General features: G+C 33.7%; 4 protein-coding genes and 3 long non-coding RNA genes across 9 annotated transcripts; 4 read left to right on the top strand and 3 right to left on the bottom strand.

The window, feature by feature from the left end:
• The first annotated feature begins 62 nt into the window (after window positions 1-62).
• LOC124439059 (very low-density lipoprotein receptor-like) lies at window positions 63-5,667 on the top strand. 2 transcript variants are annotated; one of them, XM_046989267.1, is made up of 14 exons: window positions 63-763; window positions 1,608-1,730; window positions 1,991-2,116; window positions 2,275-2,397; window positions 2,511-2,627; window positions 2,740-3,096; window positions 3,161-3,295; window positions 3,377-3,499; window positions 3,581-3,715; window positions 3,819-4,052; window positions 4,122-4,275; window positions 4,345-4,748; window positions 4,915-5,141; window positions 5,300-5,667. In XM_046989267.1, the coding sequence occupies exons 1-13, from the start codon at window positions 694-696 to the stop codon at window positions 4,932-4,934; spliced, it is 2,121 nt and encodes a 706-aa protein (XP_046845223.1). In that variant the 5' UTR covers window positions 63-693; the 3' UTR covers window positions 4,935-5,141; window positions 5,300-5,667. The 2 variants fall into 2 exon arrangements, with proteins under 2 accessions (XP_046845223.1, XP_046845225.1); XM_046989269.1 differs by lacking the exon at window positions 3,377-3,499.
• On the bottom strand, window positions 5,565-7,550 carry LOC124439069. Its single transcript, XM_046989281.1, has 5 exons — window positions 7,441-7,550; window positions 7,261-7,316; window positions 7,036-7,183; window positions 6,316-6,410; window positions 5,565-6,244 (listed from the first exon to the last, which is right to left on the bottom strand). The coding sequence occupies exons 1-5, from the start codon at window positions 7,523-7,525 to the stop codon at window positions 6,104-6,106; spliced, it is 525 nt and encodes a 174-aa protein (XP_046845237.1). The 5' UTR covers window positions 7,526-7,550; the 3' UTR covers window positions 5,565-6,103.
• A 315-nt stretch (window positions 7,551-7,865) lies between these two features.
• Window positions 7,866-12,858, top strand: LOC124438289 (tubby protein-like). Its single transcript, XM_046988349.1, has 15 exons — window positions 7,866-7,987; window positions 8,110-8,151; window positions 9,285-9,351; window positions 9,430-9,475; window positions 9,680-9,790; window positions 9,955-10,049; window positions 10,180-10,389; window positions 10,460-10,521; window positions 10,602-10,716; window positions 10,799-10,911; window positions 11,063-11,177; window positions 11,250-11,348; window positions 11,467-11,560; window positions 12,072-12,155; window positions 12,315-12,858. The coding sequence occupies exons 1-15, from the start codon at window positions 7,962-7,964 to the stop codon at window positions 12,446-12,448; spliced, it is 1,413 nt and encodes a 470-aa protein (XP_046844305.1). The 5' UTR covers window positions 7,866-7,961; the 3' UTR covers window positions 12,449-12,858.
• Window positions 12,859-12,950: 92 nt separating this feature from the next.
• On the top strand, window positions 12,951-13,984 carry LOC124438293. Its single transcript, XR_006946035.1, has 2 exons — window positions 12,951-13,141; window positions 13,416-13,984. It is a non-coding gene; the product is annotated as an uncharacterized LOC124438293 (long non-coding RNA).
• LOC124438292 lies at window positions 13,265-17,356 on the bottom strand. The gene is made up of 3 exons (XR_006946034.1): window positions 17,166-17,356; window positions 16,129-16,183; window positions 13,265-13,540 (listed from the first exon to the last, which is right to left on the bottom strand). It is a non-coding gene; the product is annotated as an uncharacterized LOC124438292 (long non-coding RNA).
• On the top strand, window positions 14,208-23,965 carry LOC124438288 (serine/threonine-protein phosphatase 6 regulatory subunit 3-like). 2 transcript variants are annotated; one of them, XM_046988347.1, is made up of 30 exons: window positions 14,208-15,014; window positions 15,228-15,307; window positions 15,385-15,471; window positions 15,544-15,616; window positions 15,704-15,768; window positions 15,847-15,895; window positions 16,172-16,309; window positions 16,644-16,709; window positions 16,804-16,916; window positions 17,006-17,128; window positions 17,195-17,268; window positions 17,351-17,424; window positions 17,516-17,668; window positions 18,161-18,280; window positions 18,362-18,423; window positions 19,329-19,447; window positions 19,638-19,723; window positions 19,864-19,959; window positions 20,026-20,123; window positions 20,186-20,240; window positions 20,605-20,673; window positions 20,747-20,799; window positions 20,948-21,120; window positions 22,108-22,264; window positions 22,336-22,418; window positions 22,511-22,547; window positions 22,614-22,799; window positions 22,916-22,997; window positions 23,065-23,201; window positions 23,532-23,965. In XM_046988347.1, exons 1-30 carry the CDS (start codon window positions 14,955-14,957, stop codon window positions 23,596-23,598), a joined length of 2,835 nt encoding a protein of 944 aa, XP_046844303.1. In that variant the 5' UTR covers window positions 14,208-14,954; the 3' UTR covers window positions 23,599-23,965. The 2 variants fall into 2 exon arrangements, with proteins under 2 accessions (XP_046844303.1, XP_046844304.1); XM_046988348.1 differs by having other exon boundaries at window positions 14,210-15,014; window positions 23,535-23,965.
• LOC124438290 lies at window positions 23,859-26,370 on the bottom strand. Its single transcript, XR_006946033.1, has 3 exons — window positions 26,191-26,370; window positions 25,757-25,991; window positions 23,859-24,128 (listed from the first exon to the last, which is right to left on the bottom strand). It is a non-coding gene; the product is annotated as an uncharacterized LOC124438290 (long non-coding RNA).
• Between the last annotated feature and the right edge of the window lie 1,347 nt (window positions 26,371-27,717).

Genomic DNA, 27,717 nt, shown 5'->3' with positions numbered 1-27,717 from the left:
TTAATTGGCTGCTTATGTGAAGTGTTTTAATTGGCTGCTTATGTGAAGTGTTTTGATTGGCTGCCTTAAGAGATATTTGGGAATAATTACCTACGCATAGTGAACAAAGCTCTTGTGTTACAAGTGAAAGCACAATTGCATTGCTCTTTCGCTTCTCTACAAATTATTTCATAACATATTGTTATCATGGGAATTTTTTTCAAATACACAAAATCATCGGCGGCAGAATATCCGTAGCAGCAAATATAATTGAGATAATGTTGAAAAATACCTATCATTTGTCTCGATAAAATTGAGCCATTAATTTGCTCAAGGAACTTACATGAATAAAAAGATAGTTATTTGAATTAATAAATGCAAGAACTATAACAGAAAACATTTGCTATTTTAAGCACAGCTCGTTTCATTTGCGTTATGACGTGTCATACGTTAACCAATAAGAAGTACTTTAGCAATCACCTGCTAGGCAATTTCGCGCCACTCCAACAAGTCCATTCATCGACATTCATTCATGATCATGATAAACAAAAGAACGTAGCGGACGTGGCAGACCTAATAATCCCGAAAGGATTAGAACATTTACAAAAATTTACTTGTTTTTCACACTTTATATATACTATACAGTTAAGTGGTTACTAGTCTGGGATAAAGAAGACGTGTTCTTGGATTCATTTTGAACGCGCGGAAGAAAGAATGTGCAAATATAACTTTGTTTTAACATGTTTCTTTCTTGTGTCTCTTGCCATCGTATCTTCAGTGTGGGGTGAGTATTTTTAGTTATATCATTGCTTCGCTGGTGTTTCATATGTCTCACACAATCGAACAAAATAAAATCTTCCTTTCTGAGGCTTTTAAAGTTTTGCTCGCGTAGTCATGGAAAAAACTGTTAGATGAAAACATACAATACTCGTACTGCAACGAAAATATCAAAACAATAACTGTGATCAACGAATTTGCTCTTTGTTTATACTTCAGTCGCCCGTTGAGAACGTTTCGAAGCGCTATTTAATGAGTAAATATGATTGATAATTTTGCCTACTGATCAATTATTTAAAATTTTTATCGAATGTAGCAAAACAAATTGATGGTGTGTTTTTATTTTACGTAGACGAGACAAAATAAGAAAACAAGAAGCTGTGTTACCGAACATATCTTTTAATTAAAATGGCTGAAAAATTGTTTCATCAAAAACACGAGTGTGTGTATTTTTCTTCACCCCCGCGCTCGTCAAATCAGTATTGCATCAGCGACTTTCGATATCTGACTGTCCAAAGTTCATTGAAACGCAACTTTATGCTTTTTGCTGCTTATAAATAATGAATATATTGTTTTTTAGCCCGTGCTGTTGTTATATTGTCAGTTGTCACTTTCATATTTGTACAGTTGTTATTGTTACAAAAATAACATCAGTATATATTTTATTTCCCCAAAATTTTAACGAACATTGCCTGCCCATGAAATTTTCCTTTCGTGTTTCAATTAAAGGTGAATTTTTGCAAGGTTCTAATAATTTTAGAATTGGAATAACATCGATGGCGATTACAAATGTTTGTATAACGAAATTAGATTTCCTGTGTGCTATGACGTCATATTATGTTTCTTCAAAGGTCGAAAAGAGTTCTCATGTTCTGAAAATGAATTTATGTGTAACATAAGTCAAACATGTACTCATCTTCGATGGAAATGTGATGGTGAAGATGACTGTACTAATGGCGAAGATGAACTTAACTGTAAGGATTACTCGGACTTACCAAATGTTGGAATCAGTGTCTGTTCAATTAACCTTATCTTATAAATGAAATGATTCATCATCATCATCATCATCATCATCATCATCAGCCTGTCACGCCACTGCTGGCGGATGGCCTCCACATCTTTCTCCTCTCTTCATGATTCTTATAATTTTTTAATTTATTATTTTTTGAAATTGATTCAAATCGATGTACAAAAATATCATTTGATTGTTTAGCCATATTGCTACATTTTTAAGGTCCTCCAACGACGTGTCTGCCCGACCATTACCAGTGCCGCAGTGGACGATGTATCCCCAACTCCTGGATATGTGACGGTTCCAAAGATTGCCCGGATGAAGACGATGAGGCCCCAAAACGACAGTGTAGGTTAATCTGTCGAGTACTGCATTAAAACATAGTGTAGATCGGTTTTCCAGTGGATTATTATTTTTATAGAACAAAGTTTTAATTTAGGTCAATTTCATGGATGAAAAGTAACAGGTTAAAATTTCTGGATTTTATGTTACTATTCATGATCTAGGTAATGGTTCATCCTGTCGAAGCGATGGTTTTCAATGTCGTAATGGTGATTGTATCAAGAAAGTTTATCAATGTGATCGTGAACACGATTGTGACGACAAAAGCGATGAAATAGATTGTCCTGGTAAACTTGACATTTAATTACAAAAGACGAAGCTTTGTTGGAATCGTACTGACGAAAATAAAAACGATCACTTGACTATTAACTACTGCACTTCTTTTCTCGTTTTTTTTAAGATCTGGTTTGTTTATCGACGGAATTCAAGTGTGCCAACAATCTCACATGTATTGCTCAGGAAATGAAATGCAATGGTGTAAAGAACTGTGCTGATAATAGCGATGAAAAAGACTGTGGTATGTTCAATAATTAAAAGTTCTTAAGCCACATGTACGTATGTTGCATTCACACTTGAATCTTTTTTTTTTATCTAAATTTTGTATTCCCAAAGTGTTGTTTCATATTTAGCATGTAATCCAGTCAATCAATTGACGTGTCCCAATGGAATATGTATACCGTTATCATTTCAATGTGATGGTGACGAGGATTGCTCTAATGGCACAGATGAAATAGGTTGCCCACCGGCTCCTTCAAAACCATCTTGTCCTCAGCATAAATTTCAATGCAGTAATGGAGAATGTATACCAGAAGACTGGAGATGTGATGGGGAAGTCGACTGCAATGACGACTCTGACGAACTAAACTGTTCTCTCAATTGTTCTTCAAATCAGTTCACGTGTACTGAGTCAGGAAAATGTATTTCCAAGGATTTTAGATGTGATGATGTCAAAAACTGTGATGACGGTTCGGATGAAATAAATTGTGGTGAGTTATTGGTGCAGTGAGTATGCTCTAAATTCATGCTAAAGTACGCACGTCATAACTATAGAACCGCTGACATTGTGCACAGCTGTCTCAGACAGTTCTTTTCGCTGTGGTACAACATCGTATTGCATAAATGAAAGCAAAGTTTGCAATCATTTAAAAGATTGTCCTGGAGGTGAAGACGAAGCTTTCAATTGTGGTAAGTCTTCAGAAGTCCATTATTATAATCATAAAATATCTCTAAGCGACAAAACCATTCGTTGTCATTTTACTCTACCAGATATTGACGAATGCAAGGACCATAACGGACACTGCAGTCATATTTGTAGTGATCTACCTATTAGATACAAATGTGAATGTCGTCTGGGTTATAAACTTGCTAACGACAGCAAATCATGTGAAGGTTTGCTTTACTTTTGTACAGTAAGTTATACAGTTTTAATATTTGCCATGTATAATGAAATTATTTTTGGTATAATTTAAGACGTGAATGAATGCAAGGAAGTGTATGGTTCCTGTAGTCAGTTATGCCAAAATCTCAAAGGGAATTTCAAATGTAGTTGTGTGGAGGGTTATTTTCGAGAACTTGGTGTCAACCATGAAACATGCAGAGCGACAGGTAAAGATAGTAATGTTTATGCTAACTATTTATATTTTACTAAGGAAGGAAGAAATATTAGTTTTATTGATCTATGAATATTTCCATAACAATGATTGTTCAGGTTCAGAGCCGTATTTACTCTTTGGTGCTGAGAGCACAGTTCATAATCTAACAATATCCGCAAGGCATTTCGGGAATGTTGTCGTCAATCTTAAAGCACCGAGCGCTATAGCCTATGATCTAAAAGATGGCTACGTATACTGGAGTGATGCTCTTAGTGAAAACATTCAACGCGCTCAACTTCATCGCAAAGAATTGGTAGAGACACTTGTTGATGAAGCAGTGCAGTGTAAAGGTAAGAAAAATATGTTTGTTGTCTAAATTTGCGCGTGATAAAATTTGAGATTATACATAAAACACACAGGTATAGCCATAGACTGGATTGGCCGAAAGATATATTGGAGTGACCAGTTCTCTGGGTATATTCAAGTATCGGATCTGAATGGCGGAAACAGTTCTAAACTCTTTAACTGTTCACCAAATATTCCACGTGGTATAGCAGTTGATCCGTATGCTGGGTAAGAGGAGAAATTATTTAAAGATAAATACTATGTTTAATTTTTTAATCTAACTCTCTTATCTGTTAGATACCTCTTCTGGACAAGTTACGATGGCTCTCATCCAAAGATAGAACGAGGGAGCATGGATGGCGATCCATTTTCCCGTATTACTCTTCTTGATACGAATATAGAAATGCCAACTGCAATAACTGTTGATACTATCACTAAAAGACTTTTTTACGTTGAAACAAAGATGCGGCGAATTGAAACTATCACCTACGAAGGTCGTGGACGAAAAATGTTAATATCGAATGGACTAATACATCCTCTAGGGTTAGCTTTGTTTGAAGATCGTTTGTATTATACTGACTTCTCGTTGAACACCATCTTTGTGGCAAATAAAAGAACAGGAAAAAGTGTCGGGATACTCAAGGACAGTCTTAGACGACCTACCGGACTAAGTATTGTTCATCCGCTTCTTCAAAAACAAGGTAATTCGTTATACAAAATTCTGTACTATACTTTACATATAGTGTGCGAGTCTTATAGATGAGGCGAATCTCCTGCTAGCTAGTCTTAATAAATCCTATGCATTCTGCAAATATCCTCTACTTTCTTGTCAACAATGTGTATACGGTACTACATTTTTCCCTCTAGTTTTACCCAATGTAGCGTAAATAACGGTGGTTGCTCTCATCTTTGCCTGTTATCGAGTACTTCCAAGAAACATTACAGCTGTCGCTGTCCACAAGGAATGCAGTTAGGTGAAGATGAAAAAAGCTGTGCTGGTGTAATGAAACTAAAGCCAACTATGAGCATTGTTTCATGGGAAAAAATAAATGTTTCTACTTCAGTGGAGGAGTCACCAAAAAGACCAACCAATGGTAATTATAGAAATGTGATTGCCAATAAAGATTAGTCCTTGATAAACATATTGTAGCAAAAAACGTTGATGGCGATAATTAATTTTACATTAATCGTTCATGATCAAGTTCTGTTGGAATTCAATGTTATGACAATCAAACTCATTTTTCTAATCTAGTTGGATTAAAGAACAGGAGGGATTCATCAAATTCAGGTTCAGTTATTGCTGGAGTTACAGTTGCGGTCTTAGCCTGTTTCCTCCTCATTTTTGCTGCCATATTCTACTGGCTAAGAAGGCGCAAGATAGCAGATAGCAGCATCTTGTTCTACAAAGACAACTCAACTACTCCCTTGCAATCTGATTTTGACGAAGATCTCACTAAGGACGTTGGTGCAATGTCACATGTACAATTCACGTGATCCGTAAACCAATCAAAAGAGACTTCAATGTATAGGAAAGTTGTATTATAATCAATTATAGATAAAGACTATTTAGATACAGTATTCCCCAAGGGAAAACGCTAATTAGAAAACGAGAAAATCACATTTCCATTTGTCCTCATAATTTTATTCTGCAACTGATCGGCTTTTAAATGATATGAGAATTTACTAGTCACATCTGATCTACCCTAGCGACGTTAACACAAACTTACGTTACAACTCATGCTAGCGACGTCACAACTCATGCTACTACATCACAACTCATGCCAGCTACGTCACAACTCATGCTACCTACATCACAACTCATGCTACCTACATCACAACTCATGCCAGCTACATCAGAACTCATGCGAGCCAGTCACAACTCACGTTATGTCATCGTTGCGTCGACTGGTAAAAATGCTGATAATATGAAGGTATTTGCGACATTCCTGTGCATGAAGCAAAGCAACTCCATTTTGAGTATCCATTAGATATCCATTAGTGTACAATACATTACTTATCCATAGGCATCCCATGAACGTCGAGATGTACCTCCTGGTCATAAATCCTCAGATATTTGTTCGAGAAGATCAATATAGGCGCATTTTATCAAATCACTTTCTTTAACGTTTAATTTCTGCATCAAGTCTTCGACTATTTTGCCTGCCTCTTCACACGTCTGATCTTCACGTAATATTACCTGATTATTTCGTAGCATTTGACGAAAATTTATTAAAAATGCTTATTCATATGTCTAATATGTTAACGTACCTCTAACTCCACAAAGCATCCTAAATTCTCTACTTTATCCAAATGTATCCTGGTTTGTCCAGCATGAAACAAAAGTCGTTCTTTCTTAATGACACCTGTTTGATAAGAGATTAATAATCAATATGTATCTGATCAAGGAACCAAAGATAATCTATACACTGCTGATTATGCCTAAAATAAGTTATAAAGTGCATATATCGCGTTAAATTGAATTTTTATTACTTTAGAGCATGGTTATAAATAACGCATAATCAATTGACGAGAATTTTGGCTTCGACGAAAAGTAAGCAACGAATATTCATTATTGTTAATAATTGGCTAATTGATTATCGAATTGGTTTTTAGCGTTCAGATATACGTATTTTAAAGCAATGCAGTGATTTTTATCTTACAAAAAATCATTTGAAACTTATCCATACAAACGCGATTTTTTTTTCGTTATGAAAATTACATTTTACAGCTATGTTGAAATGCTGATATGAAAGTACAATTTCATAAAAACGATTCCTTACTAAGTGGCCCCTTAATACCGTGTATAATGAAAGTAAGAAAGATAGTTGTTAGCTTTTGATTTATTTCACTTGTGATCAAAAATGAAAATGACACCGTAAAAGAATTTTATTTGGTAAATCTGTTGCAAATACCAAACAAAAGCCAACATTTGAAAGTCCTAGGAAACTTTTCAAGGTGATATTTTTATAAAAGCATATCCCTACGAACCTTTTATACCAAGTGATGTGCTTAGTACAATCTTTAAGTCATTTGGTTTGGAAATTTCAGAAATGAAAAATTTTGACAGTTTAGGACCAACTTGATCTGGCCTTGAATATGATATCAGTTGTGACGGGCTATTTTTCAAAATACGCAGCTGAAAATAAGATATCCCTGTTTGGAATATTTACATAAAATGACAAAATGCTACCGAAAAGTGAAAAACAAACTAACCTTTAGTCTATTTTGTGGTGAATGAAAAAAGATATCTTCCTGGAGAATTACTTCACCTGTTAAAAATGCAATTTACTATACACTTACCAATTAAAAACCTTCTCTCAAATGATGAGGTTTTGTGCGAAGGTGGATGAGGTGAAATTGGTGGATTTCATTCAAAATTTCAAGATTTGAAACCTGTTTTTCCACTGAGATTTTCCAAAAGCGATAGAAAGTGCTTATAGTCGGAAACTTTAGCTTTTATTTCAACGTTTGATGGCATCTTGCGAAAGTTTCTTGTTTGTTGTTGTAAGATTTGGGGAAGACTATTTTCAATCTGTCAAACTTACAAAGTATCTGCTATCCACTATATTGAATTTTTATCAGATTGATTAGTTTTTCTAATTTGTTAACAAAGAGTAGACAACGATTAAATTTTAAATTTTCACATTTAAAATAACCACATTTCATATTGCCAAATCGCAAAAATTATTTGTTATGAGATTACTGCAATTGTGGATAATGACTACCCGTTGAGTAGCGGAAATCTACAAATTACACATGTCACATGGTACATGTATAAGCCAATCACAGACGTGTATCTCCTATATTTCCGTTTGCCCCTTTTATCAGAGTTTCATTTAGTTTGTGTTGTGTTGCTAACTTTGTGATTGTCGTAAAAATTGTCAACATCGCGTCCCACATTTCTGCAAGATATAATGTCGTATTTTTCTCCTAGCACTGGGTAAGGTTTTTCATAGATTCTTGCTATTCCTTGTAATTTCATCAACGTTTATGTTATTAGAAATAAACGCTTTGCTAATAAAGTGTGTTTGGCGTTAATGTATATTTTGTCTTTTACTTTAGCTCACCTGCCGCTACTTGGCAAACTACAGGTCCTACAGGAAGGTATGTTGAAATAAAGCACTCCGTCCTAATAGCTCCAAGTGCTTATTTTTTTACATATATTACTCGAATTGCGTTCTGGATTGATGAAATTTTTATCTTAAAACATAGGAAATAAATTTATACAAAACACGTCAATTTGCTGTTTTGAACAGATAATCGTTTATCTATGAATCATTTGTACTTCTTTTACTTGACAGTTTTAATACTTTTTACAATCTTGTTCATTGAATTATTTACATCAATCTTCAATGTCTCCATGCGGTATTTATGTTGGCTTCGTTGCTGTGACAACTCAATGCTATGTATATTTTGTTAAAAGGAAATCCATTGCAGGTTCCTTTGTGAGACGAAGGACAAAACGTAGATATTATATCGTGTGTAAGATGTTTTATTTTTCCGCAGGCGAGATGGAACTATGTTATTGCTCCAAAATATAAACAATCTAAATTTATATATCTTGAAATCACTTTTATAACATTGTCTCAACACTGCAATACAGTACAAACGAACCCAGGATGTTGATAAATGATTTTGAAAATAGGATTTTAGCATGAGTTAATGTAGATTAGTCTCATTGTGATTGGTCTTTGGAAACTGTTGCATAGGAAAAATAGCTAGTTTGTGAGTACATATTGAAAAATAATTACTAAGCTCCCATCTAATCAAAATTAATCAAAGCATAATACATTCATGTCATGTTTTGTAAAAATTTTATTTCTGGAAAAGTTTTTTCTGAGAAACATACTGTTACTTTGAAAATTTCATTTTGTTTTTACTTTCACTATGACCTTCTTCTACCATTCATGATTTCCAAGTTGACCTTTGAGAACCTTATTCAAATAAATATTGTCTATATTTTTATTTATAGTTGTTTGGTATTGTACAGATATTTTTCTACCTGTAGCAAGATTTAGGGTTAGTCAGAATACATTAGAATACAGTGCCTCATTTCAAATTCAATGTTTGTTAAAACTTTCTAAAGAATATTTTGAAGTAAGTTTTACCAATAGAATAGTTTATGAGGTATTTTAAATACAAATTTTTAATGTATTCTGCCTTACCTTATCTGCTCTTGTTTCCTACATGTTTTTGTGTCAAATACTCAATGTTTTCTTCATTTTTAAATTATTTAGTGTATATGAAACTGATGCAAGAGCTACCAGCCCAAATAGCAATCGACAGACAAAACTTGCCCAGCAGGTTTGCCTATTTTGTAAACAAAAGAAAGTCAAAACCTTTGACTTATGATGTGTAGATAAAATGCATTGAATATTTTAGAAAGCATTGATTGAAAGAAGGCAACAGCAAAAGAGAGCACAGTCAGGTATCATTTAAAAGTTGATATTGTTATTTTGGTGTTTGCAAAACGAAGTCTCGTCATAATAGAGAAATTACCAATGGTATACTGGTTAAAAATAGCAAACCAATGAAATGAAGTTTAGTGTCTGACAAACAATCAATTTGCATTGTTAAGAAAATATGTATTCATTAATGCTGTTATTTAAATTTTCTACCATGAAACCTTTAGGAATTATGAAATCCAATGATATGTTGAGACCTGTTTCTGCTCGTCCTGGGACTGGGGTAGATCGAGGAATAATATCAAGTGGTATTGGTGGCACAAGCTATCATTCTACTAGTAAGTTTTTTTTAATATCTTTGTAAATTTGGTGTTTGTGTTGGTTTTGGTTTTGATTTTGGTATTGATTTTGGTGTTGGTGTTGATTTTGGTATTGATTTGAATTATTAAATGTCATGCATATATAAGGGTATTTTTTCATGGTGAAAAAAATTATTCCATAGGTCCCAACGATGGTTCAATAACTATTGTTCCCCGACGAAAAGAGCCAGAAGTAGGGTTGTTGGTGAATGTGGGAACTGACAACAAAAAAATCAAAGTTAGTTTGCCCTTTTTAAACATTCAATTGATTCTTATCCATCTCTTTCTCCGTTCACAAACATATGTACGTGTCTAATTTGGTGCATTGGCTTCAGAATTTTTCTATGTACTTGTTATGTTGTATGTAGGAAAGTACAACAGAGACAGAAAGGCGTTTAGCTGCTATGGGACTGAACACTACCTCAGATTATTCTGCAAATAATAGTCACAAGGGTGGTTTCAATGATGATGAATTGGAAGAGGAAACTTTACCAACAATCTCACCTGTGGAAAACCTCTCCTCTAACTCTTCTTCCCAAGGTGGAGAGGAGCTTAACCAGAAGACACATGGTGAACTTGTAAGCCCATTCATATTTTTCTGTTTTTTTAAAGTACATTTAATCTGACTGATGAAAATATTTATTGAAGAAAGATGAAACTTCTGAGGAAAAAGATGTGGAATTTGATGATCTTGATGAGTTTGTTGATGGGTATATCTGCTTTGGTTTACTGCAAGATTGTTGAAATTTGCCTTTGCTAACTATTCATGGAGTTTGATTCTATATTTTAGTGCTGCACCAAAAGGAGTTACTGTGAAATGTAGGATATCTAGGGATAAGAAAGGAATGGATCGTAATATGTATCCTACGTACTTCCTTCATTTGGAGAGAACTGATGGAAAAAAGGTTTCACAATGTTGATATCTGGGGGGTGTACCTTTGATAATGCATGCACAACATATAAACAAAATAAACTTTTTATTATTAGGTTTTTCTTCTTGCTGGTCGTAAACGAAAAAAGAGCGCAACATCAAACTACTTAATATCTACAGATCCAACTGATCTTTCCAGGAAAGGTGAAAGTTACATTGGGAAACTAAGGTAATGGTTAATAATTTCTGCTTCATAGTGACACTTTTCAGCTAAGTACTGAAATAATGTTTTGAAATGTTTTCAACTAGTCAAATTAAATATTGGATCTGTGTATGTAAAGGTGTTGTAATTTGTGACTGACATCTTTTTTATTATTTAGATCAAATTTAGTTGGGACAAGATTTACAATTTATAACGATGGGGTAAACCCAAAGAATGGTGGCGTTATGGCCGATGGATCAAATATCCGTGAAGAGCTTGGTGCAGTGTTATATGTATGTAAGAATTGAGTGTTCTAACTGTCAGATTTAACTTTATCGTATATGAAAATTATTTTGTCGTTCTAGGATACGAATGTGCTTGGTTTTAAAGGTCCCAGAAAGATGACTGTTCTAATACCAAGTATGGATTCTAGTGACAAGAGAATTCCCGTTCAACCAAAAGTGGTGCGTATTCTTAATTTCGTAGGGAATTCTTCAAAGGGGTTTCTTTATTTGCATGCGGTGAATTCAAAAAAATATTTCACTGTTTACCGAGTTCACTGTTTACATAATGTGTTCATAGGAGAGTGATACTTTATTGGAACGTTATCGACAACGTGGTGGGAGATTAGACAATATACTAGAACTTCATAACAAAACACCTGTATGGAATGATGGTATTGATGATTTTACTCTGTTGATGTAAACATGTACTTGTGTTTCTATTTACCGATAAAAATACTACGAATTATCTTTGAAAAGTATTGGAGAGTGGGTGGTCATCTTGCTCCCTCCTCCCTCTTCCCAGTGTGTGTCATCTGTAATTCCCTGACATTTGTTAATTTTTTTACTTGATCATTTCTATGCTTGTGTGGCACATGGTATCTTCACCAGCGATGGATCCACGATGTTTTTTGGGAAGGGGGATGGGAGGGGTGCTCTAGTTTAAAATAGATTTTGGTGGCTTCTGGTTGCAGTAGCATGTCAAATTTTTCTGTTAAATTCCGTAACCTTTCTATTATGATGGGGAGAATTTTGCTCCATTAAAAGCTAATTGTTGATTTATTAAACACTAATTTTCTATTAAAATTGGCATGGCACCTTTCCTGCACTTTTCTAGCCAGTGCTTGAGAGGTGTGCATCCTTCCCTAACTGCAGTCTTCGTTATCATTTTTTCTACGCTTTTAGACACACAGTCGTACGTACTCAATTTCCATGGACGTGTAACTCAAGCATCTGTAAAAAATTTTCAAATAATCCACGAGAACGAACGTATGTAAAATAGTACTAGAAATAAATGTTCGCGTAAATTTTCTTAAACCTGTTTAAAATGGCTGTACAAAATTCATTAAAACAAAAGTTTACCTATGTATACCTATGTTTACCTGTGTTGGACGTGTGAAACAAGCAGTTTCTTGATGATATTTTTAGCTGAGTACATTGTGATGCAGTTTGGCCGCGTTGCAGAGGATATATTTACCATGGATTACAACTATCCGATGTCTGCAGTCCAAGCATTTGCAGTTACCTTAAGCAGTTTTGATGGAAAGATTGCCTGTGAGTAAGATTGAAAAGAACTAGTAAGAGGAAGATCGAATTTTAAAAATGAATCCTGTGCGTATTCTATAATTTGATTGGAGAGGTGATGAAAATTATTTCAATGTATATCTTTTAATGGCGAGGCGGTTAAATTGTCTGATATTTTTACCTTTGAACTTTGCTGAGATTACAACAACATAATAAAAATGCGAATCAAAATATTGAATTTCTAATATTTGTTTGGTACAGTGATTAACATTAAGCAATCTAAAACTACTTTAAGTATGTTATAATCAAAGCATTAAAATGTACTTATACTTATACCAGTTTAAATGATTTATAAAAAACTTGAATTTTATTGTACAGACATAAAGTATTAAATAATTATTGTGTTTGTATTTTTAAAATAAATTATTTATCAAGCTCTTTTAATGTATAAACGTGTTTGTTCTATATGATATTATGGTATTTAGTTTGCGAAACTTCTTCAAAGAATTTGCACCTTACGTTTGTCTATCTTGTGAAAAAATCTCGTTAGTGCTGTTGTTTTGTGCAAGTCTAGAATGTTTGAAAGTGATTGCAATGAAAGTTATAAAATTTCCAAAGCAAGGTTAATAGCTCTTTCCTTAAACAAGAAATTTAGCAATAACATTTACAGCTGTATCCAAGGACTAGCTGCACCAGCGATCTGACATGAGAAAAAGGCCTTGAAGTGGCAGGTAAATTTTTTTCAGGTCTAAACTATGGAAATACGTCTACTTAAATGAAGTCTATTGATCATCATTCCAAGTCCTTCCGTGTAAGAAAACATACCTCTAGAATTTGTAAAAATCCTCTTGATCTTTCCGTATTCCCGTCCGTTCAATTTTAATGATTATGAGCCTTATGAGAAAGTTACAATTTCAAAGGTAACAAGTAAAAGGCGTATAAAACAGGCTTAGAGTTGGTGTAAATTATAAATGAAAAAGGCATAATGTCATATACTTTCTATAGATAGATGTCTATATCTGGAGAACGGTAGCCAATGTTTAGCATAGCATTTTCTTGGACATCCTTTATCTCTCCAAATCCCATGTCGCACAGTTTAAGCCATAACATCACTTCAGATAAGCTTGACGCTGAAAAAGATCAAGAAAGAAATCAAAATGGCTGTGATGATGGAGATGAGTATCCTGATCTGAAGCCTATTCCTTTCGGCTACGCTACGAGAAATTCAAGATTTCGGAATGAATTTGTGGCGTTGCAAACGCTTGGAAAAAGAAGGGTTTGCTTCACTTGTCAAGGTAACTTGAATTTTTATTGTTTAAATGGAGGGTAATTTGGTCATGTGAAGGAAATTTTGTACGTGATTTGGAAATGCTTTATATACGCTTACGTATGTAATAAATTGGACGGCTGTCTCTATGCTATGCAATCAAAAGCATTCCTTTGAATCCGAAAAGTGTGCTGTTTAATCGCAAAATTACTGGGTAAGAGAATCTTTTTTTGTAGATTGAATCATGAACATATCGTAAGGCAAAAAGAAATCCACTATCAAAAATGAATCAAAATTTTCTAACATACGAGTTGAAAGCGAGGTTCAATTTAGACGATACAAATTGCTTGGCTTATTAATTAATGTTATCTTTATAAAAACTATTATAATAAAGTAGTTGATTCCTTTTTTTCATGAAGCCCATGGATGCTTTCGTTCATAATGAGAGAGTTCCAGGCTTCCAATTCAACTTGATTGCATCACCAAAACTTTTCAATTATACATGTTTGTTGTATAAAAGGGCTATTGCATTTGTAAGTATTATCTTATGAGAATTTTTTTATTTATTGGTTAATTTAGTTTCAAACGCCTAACCAAGTTAATTTTGCAGTTTTTCTATCATGTATGTAGATTTCGATTTCGCAATTAACAATCTACTCACGTGACTAATAGAAGAGTTCCTTGCAAAGCAGTATGGGAAGGTTCCTTTCCTACCGTTGACGATAATAAATGTCTTAGTCAATTTGAAAGTATAAAATATATATTTTTCTCTAAAAATCATTTTGTTTGTGCTTATTTTATTCTGCATTTAACTCGATATATTAGGCGAATGATTCTGCAAAAGTTGATTTTTGTGGCTGGTAGTACTCGTCGAATGATGGCATTATTGTCGACTCTTGAATTTCTGTTATGATTTGAAGTAATAATGGATGTGATCTCAAGTTTCAAGTTGAAAGTGTTCACAATTTCTCTGAAAACTAGAGAAGCTTTGGCCATCTCATCATTTTACTCTCGAGATTATTGATTTGGATTATCAAATTCGTCATCGCTATAAAATTTGCCTCATCAAGTCTTTAGTTCGTATACGTTGAATAGTAATACAGTTTATAAAAGTACTTGAATATTTGAACATTGAATTTGCTCTGATTTCCTCCAAGATTTTTATGATACAACTGATTAAAATACAAAGCTTCACCTTGCAAATGTTTGCCGATTAAATTGCTGCTTTCTTGGAGCGACGCGTAACATCAGCAAAACGTTTTTGATCATTTTCTATAATGTTTTGGAAGTTTGATTTGCATTCCAACTCGTCGTTGGATACTGTGCTATCGAAAGATGTGAGTACATAGCTAGGTAGAGTGGAATCTTACATTGACCCTAAAGGAGCTGCAGGAATTTTAAATAGAAAATAAACTGATTACTTGTGCATTCATTAACTGGGCTTTGTTTATATGACTAGGCAGAAGGGATACATGTAGTTGATGTCTTATACTTTGTTTTATGATACAATATATTGAATATCATGTTTTACACCTTGCTTTCTGTTCTAGGATTGCACTCTGTCTGAGGTACTTGATGAAGATGATGTGCTACAAGAATGTAAATCTCAAAATCGGAAACTCTTAGATTTGTATGTGTAATTCATATTTCCATTGGAAGTTACATGTATCATGAAGAAATAATCATTGTTCTTCTCAATTCTTCAAGTCTCACAAGAAAAGAAATTTTAGAAGAAATGGTGGATTTGATAGTTATGGAGCCTGATGAAGAAGTAGAGGATAAACTAAGATATAAGTGAGTATTAGTGAACATTTCATTATTGCTGGATTTAGTGGAATGTATGTGTGACATTTTTTTTCTTCTTAGATATCCCAATGTAGCTTGTGAAATTCTCACTTCTGATGTTCAAATAATAGTTGAAAAACTAGCTGAAAATGAGGTACATTTGAACTAGATTTTATCATTGCTTTGTTTTGTGATACAATTTCTCTCTTCACTTCTCACGCATGACTTTAATTTTTTCTAGGTTTTACTAGATAAACTTTGGCAATTTTTAGACACTGAGAAAACTCTTAATCCTCTCTTGGCTAGGTACATTTTGACACATTTGTATATGATTGTTGCCTTTTCCTTAATGACTGACCTTATCATATATTTTTCTGTTTAAAGCTTTTTTAGTAAAGTATTTTCGCTTGTTGCCGGAAGAAAGACAAATGCAGTGAGTAGCTTTTAAAATTGAACTACGTAAATTTCTGGTTAATATAAATGTCAATTAAGCAAAACATATCAGCAGGTTTATGTACCTTGGTAAAAATTTAAGTACACATTATACAATGCACTTTGCGGATGTTAACACTATGTGAAAAATGATTATTAAGACGATAAAATAATAGATATTGAAGAACTTGTCCAAATCCAGTTCTTATTAAGTGACAGAATCTTTGGACTTACCTTCACATACCAATATAATACTTTATGCTCTCAATTTTCAAAGGCTCTTCAATTCCTAAAGTCAAAGAAAAACCCTATAGACAGCATACTACGACACATTGATACATCAGCAATTATGGATCTTGTGTTGAAATTTTGCCATAACATTGATATGATTGAATCACGGTCAGATGTGTTACAGGTAAATACTACAATCTTCAAACATTTTGTTTTGTGTTCTATTTGAGTGATTTTCTTTGGAATAAATGTGAAATTAATCATTGCTTAATTGGAAGACATTTTTTCTAATCTATTATTTCTGAATCACTTTCTTCTACCTTCATGTGCGGAATGACTTTATGTGATAAATGGTTTTTTCTCACTGTTTCTATTTCCTGTAAATGGTCAACATATTTCTTTTTGTTTTCATGTAATAAAAAAAATTCAGTCAAATGTCTAGGTTTTTTGATTTTTGACTAAAGTAGAAATTATATTTTGAAGAATTTACAAGAAGTTTGATTCATTTGTTTGTTTAGTGGTTAAATAATGAGAGACTTATACAGAAACTTGTAGAAATCATTAATCCACGAAATTCACCAGATGTAAGTCATTTTCACTTTTTTTACAAATGCCATTTTATGTACATCATTATGTACGTCAACAGCATTCTAATACATAAATAAATGTATATTTTAGAAAATCTATAATTCCTCACAATGTATATGTGAGCTAATAAAAAGTAGTCGAGAACAAATGTCACAACTTCAAGAGTGTGCACTGCCAGATCCCATATTATCCACAATAGAAGAGTAAGTTCCTACTGTGGTATTTGATGGATTGCACAGTACATTGTTGAAAAGTATTTACAATATTCGTCTATGGATCTCTTGTTATTTAGCAATGAGACACTATCTGTGTTGCTTGACCGTATGTTACATGAAGTACACCTATCATCCTCACATGACAGCATCGTGGGCGGCATTAATATTCTTCTAACGTTATTAGAAATTAATAAAGCAAAGTAAGTCATAGTGTATTTATGTATACATGTAGTTTACCTTTTTTCAGTTCACATTTTTCCCTTTAGTTCTGAATCGCCATTTTCAAATGTTGAACTTGGAGAACCATTAACACCACTGGATGCTGAACGATTGAATCACGGTATATGACTGACCAGCTGTATAGGGGAATCTGTGTATGATGACGTTATAACTCACAATGTCAACACTCTTTGTTGTTGTAGGGGTATCTGTAACACTATCTGCAATCTTGCCTAAACTTAACGACTTTCATCATCTTTTGACTAACCCACCACCGGTAAAAGAAGCATACGATCATTTGTAATGGATTTTTCTTGAATTGTACGTATCTATTACATAATCTTTGAGTTGATGTTTGTGTATTGTAGATGGTTGCTATATCAACTACAGCAGGTACTCTTGAACCACCATTTGGAAAAACACGATTACAAATTATGAAGCTATTTGCTGTCGTCTTGCAAGCGAAGCGCAACGATGTGAAAGAGGAATTGGCTAAACTAGGCACTCTTAATGTCATGTGGGTATGTATATTTGCTTTCTTTTTGCTAATTGTTTTACCCCAGAATAAGAACATACAGAGGAGTCACTCATGTCGGAACCTTTGATGTTTTCATCCTCGCGCATGTCGTGCTGCGCATGGTGGCCGCCTTTATTCCATCTAGATGATTAGGGTTTTTGACTTTTTTCAAACCTTTAAAATGATCTGAAGTCATTTCTTAACTCAAAATATATTTGAATTCATTATTAAGTATTGACGTCATGTAATTTTAATGGTTGGAAACAAGTGAGAAATCCTAATCATCTGGCTGGAACAATGGCCGACAATGAGTTGTACACCTGAGTGACCCTTCTGTATAATCATTATTCTGTGGTTTTACATTGAAGGATCTTTCTGTTACAACTTTATAAAGTTGTTGATTTTCATGAAGGGTCTTCTGTTGTAAAGATTTGTGCAGTGAAAATTGTAAAATATATACTTGTTATGTTTATAGTTACTATGTTTTGTTTTTTAGGAGTTGTTTTTTCGTTATCCATGGAATAATTTTCTTCATGCTCAAGTAGAACATTGCATCAACTCCATTTTATGCAACGCTCCAACAGATAGCAGTTCAGAACACGATTTACTCCGAACAGTGAGTTGATTTGTGAGGCATCCAAGATGGCCTGCTGTATTTTTTTTTGAAGTATTAATTTTTTGTTATGAATTGTTGCAGCTGATGAAAGATTTAAATATTGTTCATGAAATCACCAAAGCTTTTGATCTTCAAGAGAATGGGTAATTGGTTTAGTGATTTTTACTATAAAGTTCCTAAAAAAACCCTCGCGCATTTCCAGATCAGATACTTTAGTCTAAACCATTCTGAGTTATTTGAGCACTAGAGGGTCGCATGTTAAGGTTTTGGGAGAGGTTTTGACTCCTGCCACGCTAATCCAATCTTGGGAGACCTAAAGCAAGCTTCAGCCCACCGAGGAGGATAATGTCGCTAAATCTTTGGAAAAGAAACAAACAGACGGCATTAATACTGTATAATAAGACATTCATGCATAGATGAACCGTGGTAATGAAGACAATCTTGGAGAGAGGAATCGTGAACAATAATACAATCTCATGCATAGATGAATAGTGGTAAGACAATCAAAGACAGATGAACCGTAGACAACAAGACAATTAAAGACAGATGAACTATAGACAACAAAATCGTGAACAGATGAACGGTAGACATTACAAGAGCAAAAATCTGTTTTAAAAGTTTGGTATATCTCACAGGATGTAGGAGTTGTTTTCCTAATGTTTTACACTTTGAAATCATTAATTTTTCTGAAAAATGGGGATAGGTACATGTCCCCACCGTCCAAGATTTGTGCCCTTGGTGGACAACAATACATACACGTATATGTAAACAGTGGAAGTTATGTGGTTGTTTAGGCTATCGCTTGCCATTATTATTGCATTGAACTTATTGGACAGAACAGATAATAGTTTTGTCGAATTTAATGATGATTGTTAAGTAAATGATGAGGTTGATTCAAATTACAAAGCAAAAAGCCAAGCCGTGTTTTTCGAAACGTTACACGACCCAGAATCTCTCTTTTCTTCATTGTTCTCTCCCTGGTTTCAAGTGTTTGTTCACAAAGCTCTTCAATTGATCGTGTATTGTAGTTTTTTTTAATCATTACTAGGAATGAAACGATTCGTCATCGTCATGGCTACATGGGTCATTTGACCAAGATTGCAAACAATCTTTACAAAAATATCAACAAAGGGAAAAATCAAGAGAGGCTGACCAAACTTTATGATGGTTTGTACATATTAAACATGTATAACGGTATTATGATGTTTTGTATAAACAAAACGTGTATAGACCAAACTCTATGATGTTTGTAAATCTGATATATGTGTGACGACTAAACTTTATGATGCTTTGTTCATCTTAAGGAAGCTTTTACTTACTGTTTTTTGTTCATCAACTCTCTAATATATCTTACTAGAACTAAAGCAAGAAGATAAGGACAAATGGGAACAGTTTGTTTCTGGGAAATTAGCAGAAATAAACAAAAAGAACAACACAGACCTGGTAATGAACGTCAAAGAAGTAGCTATTATATCGAAACCTATGTTACGATATAATATGTTCATCCTTTTCATGTGTTACGTATGATGTCCTCGTTCTAATCTTATTCTTCCGGTAAATGAGATTATTTTTCTTTTTTCCAGGCTGGTCGACATCCTCTTCAGTCCTCTGATGATGATGATGACGACTATCGTTCTTCATCATACTTGCATAATGGAAATACTGCTTCCTATCAGCAGGTTTGCGTCTTTACATCAACATATGTTTTTAATGAATTCATGTGTTCATCAACTTTTCCTTTCAAGGCTTTTGCCAATTATCAGCTACAGCAAATGGCTCCAGAATTTCTCGACTCAATGGGATTCGATGAAGACCATTTTCCAGAATCTGACGATGACATGAAGTATTAATATATTTATCTTGAAAATAAAAGCTGGCTCTCTTTTACACATTTATATTTTTTAGCGCGCCGTATGACAGAATAACAAATATTGACTTTACGACCTCAAGTCAAGACAATGTGAGTTGATTTTTGTTATGATGTGTCGTAGGGAAGTGAAGAGATTATTGTTTTAGGTCATAAGAAAATAATTACATAGTTAAAAATTTATATATTACACCAGTTAATATTATTGACATGCGTAACAATTGAAAATAAGCATTTGATGATGTGAAACAGATAGGGAAGTGTAGTGAGGTCAAATTACATATTAAAGTTCTATATGTAATCAATTCATTTGTGTCTCTAAATCTGGCACATTTTAAAGTTCCTTTTTTTTTGTATTAAATGTCTCAGAAGAAATAGGTCTCCTTACTAGAGATGACTAATGTATGAGTATCATTGTGTTTTGTTGTGTAATTTTAATGCTCACTGACGTTTTTAGTCAGCATCTGTCATGTTTGAAGAGGCTTGTAACGAAAGAATACGTACTTATGATGACAGTGATGATGAGGTAACATATAATTATTTATGTTTATCACTCTCTTCCATTTATACATTGAAATATTTACAATTTTTTTATTCAGGATGTGTGGAGCACAAAGGAAATTACTTTCTCTCCAAATGCTGAATTAAGAGGGTAAAAATCATTGGTGAAATTTTTTTCCCATTCTCCCTGTATATTATGTTTGTTTGTGTTTCATACCACTGCTGTTCTTTAAAAGAAACGATGTACGTTTAATCTTGTTGAATTTTCATTTTTCAACATTTTGTTTCTTTTTATTTAGTTTGCCGTCTGAAGACTCGGGGAGCAGCGACAGTGATGATGAAGGAGGGAAACTAAATGAAACATTAGATGACGATAACCATGAGAAAATTAAAGATTTTGATGATATAAGAACATCGTCTCCTTGTTCATATAAAGACAATGATTATAATATGGACATTGACAACAATGATCGTATGTTTTATGATATTAACATTTTTTTCTGCTCTTTTATCGGCGATAACTGGTTATTTCACTCGTAGCAAGAATCGTTTTACACAAATTTGAAATACTCAAATGGGTATCGAGATTATCGAAGACCGTTTGAACAATTTATTAATTTCTCATTGACAACGAAAATCAAATGGTGTTGTTCATGGTTGTGTATGATGGTAGTATGTGATGTTATGGTATGATGTAGTTTATGATGGTAGTAAAGTATGATGGTAATGTATGATGTAGTTTATGATGGTAGTAAAGTATGATGGTAATGTATGATGTAGTTTATGATGGTAGTAAAGTATGATGGTAATGTATGATGTAGTTTATGATGGTAGTAAAGTATGATGGTAATGTATGATGTAGTTTATGATGGTAGTAAAGTATGATGGTAGTGTATGATGGTAGTGTATGATGTAGTTTATGATGGTATTGTGTGATACCAGTGTGTATGATGGTAGTGTATGATAGTAAAATATGATGTAAAGTATGATGGTAGTGTGTGATGGTAATGTATGATGGTAGTGTGTGATGGTAATGTATGATACTGTATGATGGTAGTGTATATAAAATATGATGAAGATGTGTGATGGTAATGGATGTGAATAGTGATGGTGTAATATGGGATGGATGGTGTGATGGTATAATAGTATTATGGAAGGTAGTGTATGATAGTAAAGTATGATGGTAGTGTGTGATGGTAATGTATGAGGATACTGTATGATGGTAATATAGTGAAGTATGATAGTAAAGTATAACTGTAGTGTATGATGGCAGTGTAATTCTGCACGAATGTATGTCATCAATCAATAGTTTTTTTCTTGAAGTTTGAAGACAAAATGTGCACTCATGCAAATACTAAACATTGTCTGATCATAACGAAAACCGTGTTGTTTCTTAAATCAATGTGATTAATGAATAAATAATTTATATTGTTAAACTTTTTGTCAAATTTTCAAATAGCTTGGTCAGCCAATTTTGACTCCGATGCTGTTTCAATGGAGGTTGTTCAAAGTGCTAATCCATCCAGTGTTGGTTGGGCAACTCCTGGTAAGACTGGGGAGAGTGAAGAGGGCTGGGCCAAGTTTGATGACATTGATAGTATTGGTGGACCATCAAGGTAGATCACTGCTTTTAGAAGTTCGTGGGTGGTTATATCTTCGTAAATCTGTTTTTTTAAATATTGACTAGCTCCACTCCATCTCGTGATGAAAGTTGCAATTCTCCCGTTGCTATGGATACGGAGGCAGTACCATCCGCAGGCTCAGTCTATAGTAAGCTCATAACATAAGTGATGCTGTCCATTTCATTTAAACTAACAGATTGTAGCTAGTGGTTAAAACATATTTCGTTTTCCTTTTTTTAGTAGTCAACACAGACGGCTTTTCTGACAATTTCACAAAGTAAGTAAAAAACAATAAAAACTTATTTTGAATTGTTTCTTATATTGTTCTTACGACTGACTCTAGAGAAGACACACCATCTGATGATGTTCAGGAAGTTGCTATAGAAGAAAAGCTGGATGATACCGTTACTGTATCTGATGATGGTCCGTCTATGTCACATGACACGGCAAAAAATGACGTGGCGTTGACCAATATACACGATGATGACGAAGGTGACACGTCTTCATGTAAAGAATCAACGGTGAAGAGGTCTGTTGTATATATGTTTCCTGTATTATTGATGCATGATGGAAGCGTTCTTTCTCCATATGAATGATGTGGAAAGGTAAATGTTATTGTTGTTTCAACAGTTTTGTCGTTCATAGTTCACTTGAAGACTTTGTTGGAGAAAAGGACGGCATTGTGAAGACTGAGAATATGGCAAAACAAGCAGTAATTGCTGATAATGTAAGTGTAAAATTGAAAGCATTCTTTTCTTCATGTTCTTGCTTCCATTTGAACGTTTTCTTTTTAGATAAATAATGATTTTGTTGGTCAAATACCAAGTATGAAAGAGGTAAAGGAAGAACACGAGGAGACAAATAAGGATGATGATGAAGTTCTTATTGATAATTGTGGCGAAGTAGAAAAACATGATATGTCCAATGAAAGGTAGGATATAGTTACTAAATATTTTTTAAACGCTCAGTGCGCATGCTTGTTTCAAACCGTCATTTTTTAAAAACATGGCAATGAAGAATCAAGTTATTGCTTTTTGTAAATGTTCTGCCGATTTTCGCGGTTTTTTATCAAAAAAGTTTTTTTATGAAGTGAAGTTTCTCTTGCTTTTCCACAAGGTATGTAGCTACGTTTGCTTTTTGAAATTTTCATATTTTTCCTCGTTGCGTGAATTTCTCGTTTCCTCGTTTATATTTTCATGGTTAATTTTTAATTTCTATCGTCGTGTGCTTCTAACCATGAATCTTTTTTCCATTTATTATTTAGCGAGGGAGCGACTTCACAAGAAAAGATTCCCGTGTCTGCCTGTAATGGTCCAATGTTGTCTTGATAAACCATAATTCTCTTGCCTTGCGTCTGAAAACTTACATACCCTCAACTCGTATCACTTGAAACAAAGGAGGCTTGCGATACATGTCCTAAGTAATCCACGAATGTCATGTGTTATCCATCTTTGACCTTGTGATGGGACGTAACGGGGAGGATTAAATGCCAAGGATAAAAGATATTTTTATCCACTTGCGTTCACTTATTCCCGAAACATTGATAACTGAATTTGTGTAAATAGTTCATTAAACATGTCAATTGCACTTGTTTCACTTTGCACTTTCTTATATGAAAACGTAATATGTTACAAAATATAAATAACTGCAATAAATATTCATACATTTCTCTAAAATAAATTTGATTTATTTTTACGTTAGGATGTGTTTTTCACTTCGAGTTTGCCAGCAACTCTCGTCCTTGCGTTTACTATTTCATGAATCGATTTTTTTCACTTGAATAATTGCTTGCCGAATGTCAATCTTTGTGTTCTTTTGAATTGAATTCTCCATCTCAATGATCGTTTTTTCTTCTTTCCTGTTGGAACAATGAAGAATTTCGACTTGATTAAACTCTGGATGTTTTCTGTCTTACAACAATAGTTGTACTTCACTTGTACTACAATAATCTTATGCTATTCTACAATGTACTCTAATATCTTCACATAATCTTAGGAGTTTGATAGTTAAACAAGTTAGTGGGTATATTTGAGCACTGATAAAAGGCGTTTTGATGTGTGTCGTTTGTCATTCGTGAACATTTGATAAATAAGTTCTTGACATTCAATGAAGTCAAGGTAAAAGTCCAGATGTCAAAGAGATTTGAGACGGCTGTTCCTTGTTATGCATATGAGTATTGTTTTCTGATTTTTATTGAGCTCCCTACTGCGCAACCGCAGTAAAAATAGATCTTTACTGTTCATCGCGTGGGATTGATGTACCCAATTTTGGCGAAGTCATTTGTTTTAACATCAAGTCTTGCTTCAATTAGCGCAACCCTTATTTCTCTTAATTCTTCATTCTTTTAGATAATAAACTTATGTCATAACTGTTGTTATGCAATTTGGAAGCGCGTTTCATACCGCTGTGGGTATAGGGTTCTTAGTTTCAAGTGTTCTCTGATCATTTGACATTCCTTGGGTAGTTTCCTTCTTATCGATTATCTGATTATGACATGTAATAATTTCTACTCGTAAAATTATCGTATGAAAGAAAAAAAAACAAAATTTTAATGAAGAAATTTAATCGTGATTTCTCCTTTCTTCATCATCATTACACGATCTCTTGAGTTAATTGTTTTAATTATTAGAAGCAGGTGATATTATTTGTATTGGATCGCGTTCAGTTTTTATATAAGCGAAAAATGTGGCGTGAAATTCACTTGGCAACGGATTTTGTAAAAAGTATTGACCTTGAATGCAATTATCTTCACACGCAAGGCTTAGGTTAATCTCATAAATGTTTTTATATCTAGGTGTGTGTTTGCATGCATAGGCAAAATATCAAAAACTGATTTTTATTCTTATGTCAACCTACATTATGATATCATTCTATCTTGAAAGAGTATAATAATTTATGTAGCATTTGCTTCATTGTGATCACAGCTATATTTGTAGTAAGTGATCCAGCTAAAGTCAAAGTGAATTACTGCCCTCTCTCAGACATATTTACATTTTTAAAAAACCGTTAATATTTCATTTTTATGAAATTCATATGCAATAACATTGTTATAAACGAATTTATAATTGCAATGATTTTATTATTTGGACTTTTGTATCCCCATCACTGCATGTGTGTTTACTCCGACATAAACATAGTTGGTTTCTATACCCCCCGCCTTATGGCTTATTTACCGTCAAGCTTGTTAAAAAAAAACGGCGTTTTTTTTTGAGATATTTTGTTTGGAGCTTGTAGCGTTGTTTGTGAAAAGTTTATTGCGTTTTTTAAGCAAGGGGAACATGCTAAAGGCTAGATGGTACGAAATCGAAAAATACTTCAAAAAATTTTTGAAATGTTTTTGTGGAATTTCAAAATTGTGAAAAGATTTTCCGTTAGCGTATTATTTTCCATGTGTCAGGGTGATGTTAGAGGATAGAAGGAGAATTTGAATGTTTTTCATTCATACTCCGTTATTGTTTTATCGTTTTTATCTATATGTATATTTACCTGTAATTAAAGCCAACAGCTCATCTTCGTATTTTTTACTTCCTTGAACGTTTCTCTTTAGCATGTCTGCAATTGCATTTCGTACAGTCGGTTTTATTTTGAGTGTTAAACCTTTTGTTTTTCCAGCTTTTTGTCTCCTCATTTTCGGCGAAATGGCGACCAGAATTGAATCAACGTAGACGGTCGACATGATCATACAAATTACCAGCAAAAGTGGTATATTTCGTGTAGACATCTAAAGTTAGTTAGGAACAATGAAAATCTTCTTGTCCCAAGCATAATTGTAAATGAAACGTGGGAAACTTATGCCAAAGAATGGGTTAGGAAATTCCGTTTCAGTTCACGAACTGATTTGGAAAATATTGTGTTTTAAGGTGGATACTTCGCAAACTACTTATACAAAGTTCAATGAACATGTGCAAGACCTTCTTTACCTTTTTGAATGTATAGTTATGGAGGCCACGGTTTGACAATACTCCTTGTGATCACTCACCCTCTCCCTCTGCGTGTATGTCTCTATCTGAATGCTTGACTGTGACAATACGTGTGGTAAACTAGTAAGCATGAGAGAAATCGTATGTATATATATGCGCTGTTATGGATTCCAATTAAACGAAGTGATGACATTTTTGAGTAAATGTGTCAACCGTTCAACCCACAGGAAACCTCTGATTTTTATCAAATAGAACATCAACAAACGCTTGTGGTATTGAATTAAAATTCTCTGCAAATTAAATGCGCTATTAAAGTTTAACTGTGGAAAGCTATTCATTTTTATACTTTGCGTGAGCTCGTAATATAATTGTGGTAGTATTAGTTGATATAGTCTTGGGACAAAGGAGTCTTTGGGACAACAATTAATTCTTATTGACATAGATTGTTTACAAACATAAGAGTTATATCACCATCATGTATTTATCTTTAACTCTTTAATTGGCTTAATTCCATCCAATCAATGAGCAGTCTGTTACCCGACGTCATTAGTTGCTTCATATGAATTGCAAACGTAATTTTAACAGCTCTACAATCTTCGGCTTTGTTGAAGTGCCCATTAAAGTTATTTCTAGAAACTTCTATTGCTCTTTACCTTGCTTGAGTTCCTGTTTTTACCACATCGTGATTTGTAGTAATTTAAAGCTTTGCTTCTAAAACTGACATCGTTTCTGTGTTAGTGTGTTTACTAGTGGTGTCTGAAGAAAGGGATAGTATTTAATATATAACTTCTCCATCACAATCATGCATGTTTGTTGATTATTAATGCCAAAATCAGAGGTCATGACTCATATTTTCATTTAATTGCTGCATGTAGCGTTTGATTTACCGACACTCACGGAACATTCGTGGTTTCTTTTAATGATTTGCTGTTTTATGTAAACCAGCTTAAACTTCAAAACACAACTTTTCGTGCCTTAATTCGCCTCAGGAAATGTGCGACGCCCATACGTTTAATTTGCATTTGATGCGTCACTACCACGAAATCTTAACGTTTGGTTTGAATTTTACTGACACCCTGGGTGATGGGGCCAACTCTAGCACTTGTAAATGGCGGGCTATTTCAATCACATAATCCTAATGAGTTTAACTTAATTATGCCTTGATGGCTCCTTTTTGTGAGTGGATATATTATTTTAAGATGCTTCAATAAGTCCAGCTTGTGCGTATTAACCGCCGATTCAAGTGCAAAACTCGTGTGGTTGAAATGATTGATTTCTTTGCGTACAAAACCAGCATGAGCTGTGCAAATTTCATAACGTTACGTTATCATTAATCATTTCTTTAGAAATCTATTGTTTCAAGTGCGTTAAACACGGAAATATTTCCATTGCATGACTAAATATACCGGCCGACCATACCACTGGATCGATTATAATACCGTCTGTATGAAGATTAAATCTTGGTTGTAATGATGATGAATCGATTTTTATACTTCTTTAAGAAAATCATCTTAAGTACTAGATGCA

This window comes from Xenia sp. Carnegie-2017, unplaced genomic scaffold (genome assembly GCF_021976095.1).
Source record: "Xenia sp. Carnegie-2017 unplaced genomic scaffold, XeniaSp_v1 HiC_scaffold_19, whole genome shotgun sequence".
Taxonomy (NCBI): domain Eukaryota; kingdom Metazoa; phylum Cnidaria; class Anthozoa; order Malacalcyonacea; family Xeniidae; genus Xenia; species Xenia sp. Carnegie-2017.
Note: the sequence above shows the minus strand (reverse complement) of the source record. Positions and strands in the feature narration are given on the sequence as shown.

What these genes read in the sequence shown, in the direction of transcription:
- LOC124439069 (XM_046989281.1), bottom strand. Translation starts at nt 7,525, where the DNA reads ATGCCATCAAACGTTGAAATAAAAGCTAAAGTTTCCGACTATAAGCAC. An exon ending in AAATCTCAGTGGAAAAACAG is followed by an intron (nt 7,317 to 7,440) that starts GTTTCAAATCTT and finishes CATTTTTAACAG; the next exon opens with GTGAAGTAATTCTCCAGGAA. An exon ending in CACCACAAAATAGACTAAAG is followed by an intron (nt 7,184 to 7,260) that starts GTTAGTTTGTTT and finishes TCTTATTTTCAG; the next exon opens with CTGCGTATTTTGAAAAATAG.
- LOC124438289 (XM_046988349.1), top strand. Translation starts at nt 7,962, where the DNA reads ATGTCGTATTTTTCTCCTAGCACTGG. An exon ending in CTGACAACAAAAAAATCAAA is followed by an intron (nt 10,050 to 10,179) that starts GTTAGTTTGCCC and finishes TGTTGTATGTAG; the next exon opens with GAAAGTACAACAGAGACAGA. An exon ending in TTCCCGTTCAACCAAAAGTG is followed by an intron (nt 11,349 to 11,466) that starts GTGCGTATTCTT and finishes ATGTGTTCATAG; the next exon opens with GAGAGTGATACTTTATTGGA.
- LOC124438288 (XM_046988347.1), top strand. Translation starts at nt 14,955, where the DNA reads ATGTTTTGGAAGTTTGATTTGCATTCCAACTCGTCGTTGGATACTGTG. An exon ending in TTAGAAATTAATAAAGCAAA is followed by an intron (nt 17,129 to 17,194) that starts GTAAGTCATAGT and finishes TTTTCCCTTTAG; the next exon opens with TTCTGAATCGCCATTTTCAA. An exon ending in AGTATTGGTGGACCATCAAG is followed by an intron (nt 22,265 to 22,335) that starts GTAGATCACTGC and finishes AATATTGACTAG; the next exon opens with CTCCACTCCATCTCGTGATG.
- LOC124439059 (XM_046989267.1), top strand. Translation starts at nt 694, where the DNA reads ATGTGCAAATATAACTTTGTTTTAACATGTTTCTTTCTTGTGTCTCTT. An exon ending in TAGCGATGAAAAAGACTGTG is followed by an intron (nt 2,628 to 2,739) that starts GTATGTTCAATA and finishes TTTCATATTTAG; the next exon opens with CATGTAATCCAGTCAATCAA. An exon ending in GCAGTTGATCCGTATGCTGG is followed by an intron (nt 4,276 to 4,344) that starts GTAAGAGGAGAA and finishes CTTATCTGTTAG; the next exon opens with ATACCTCTTCTGGACAAGTT.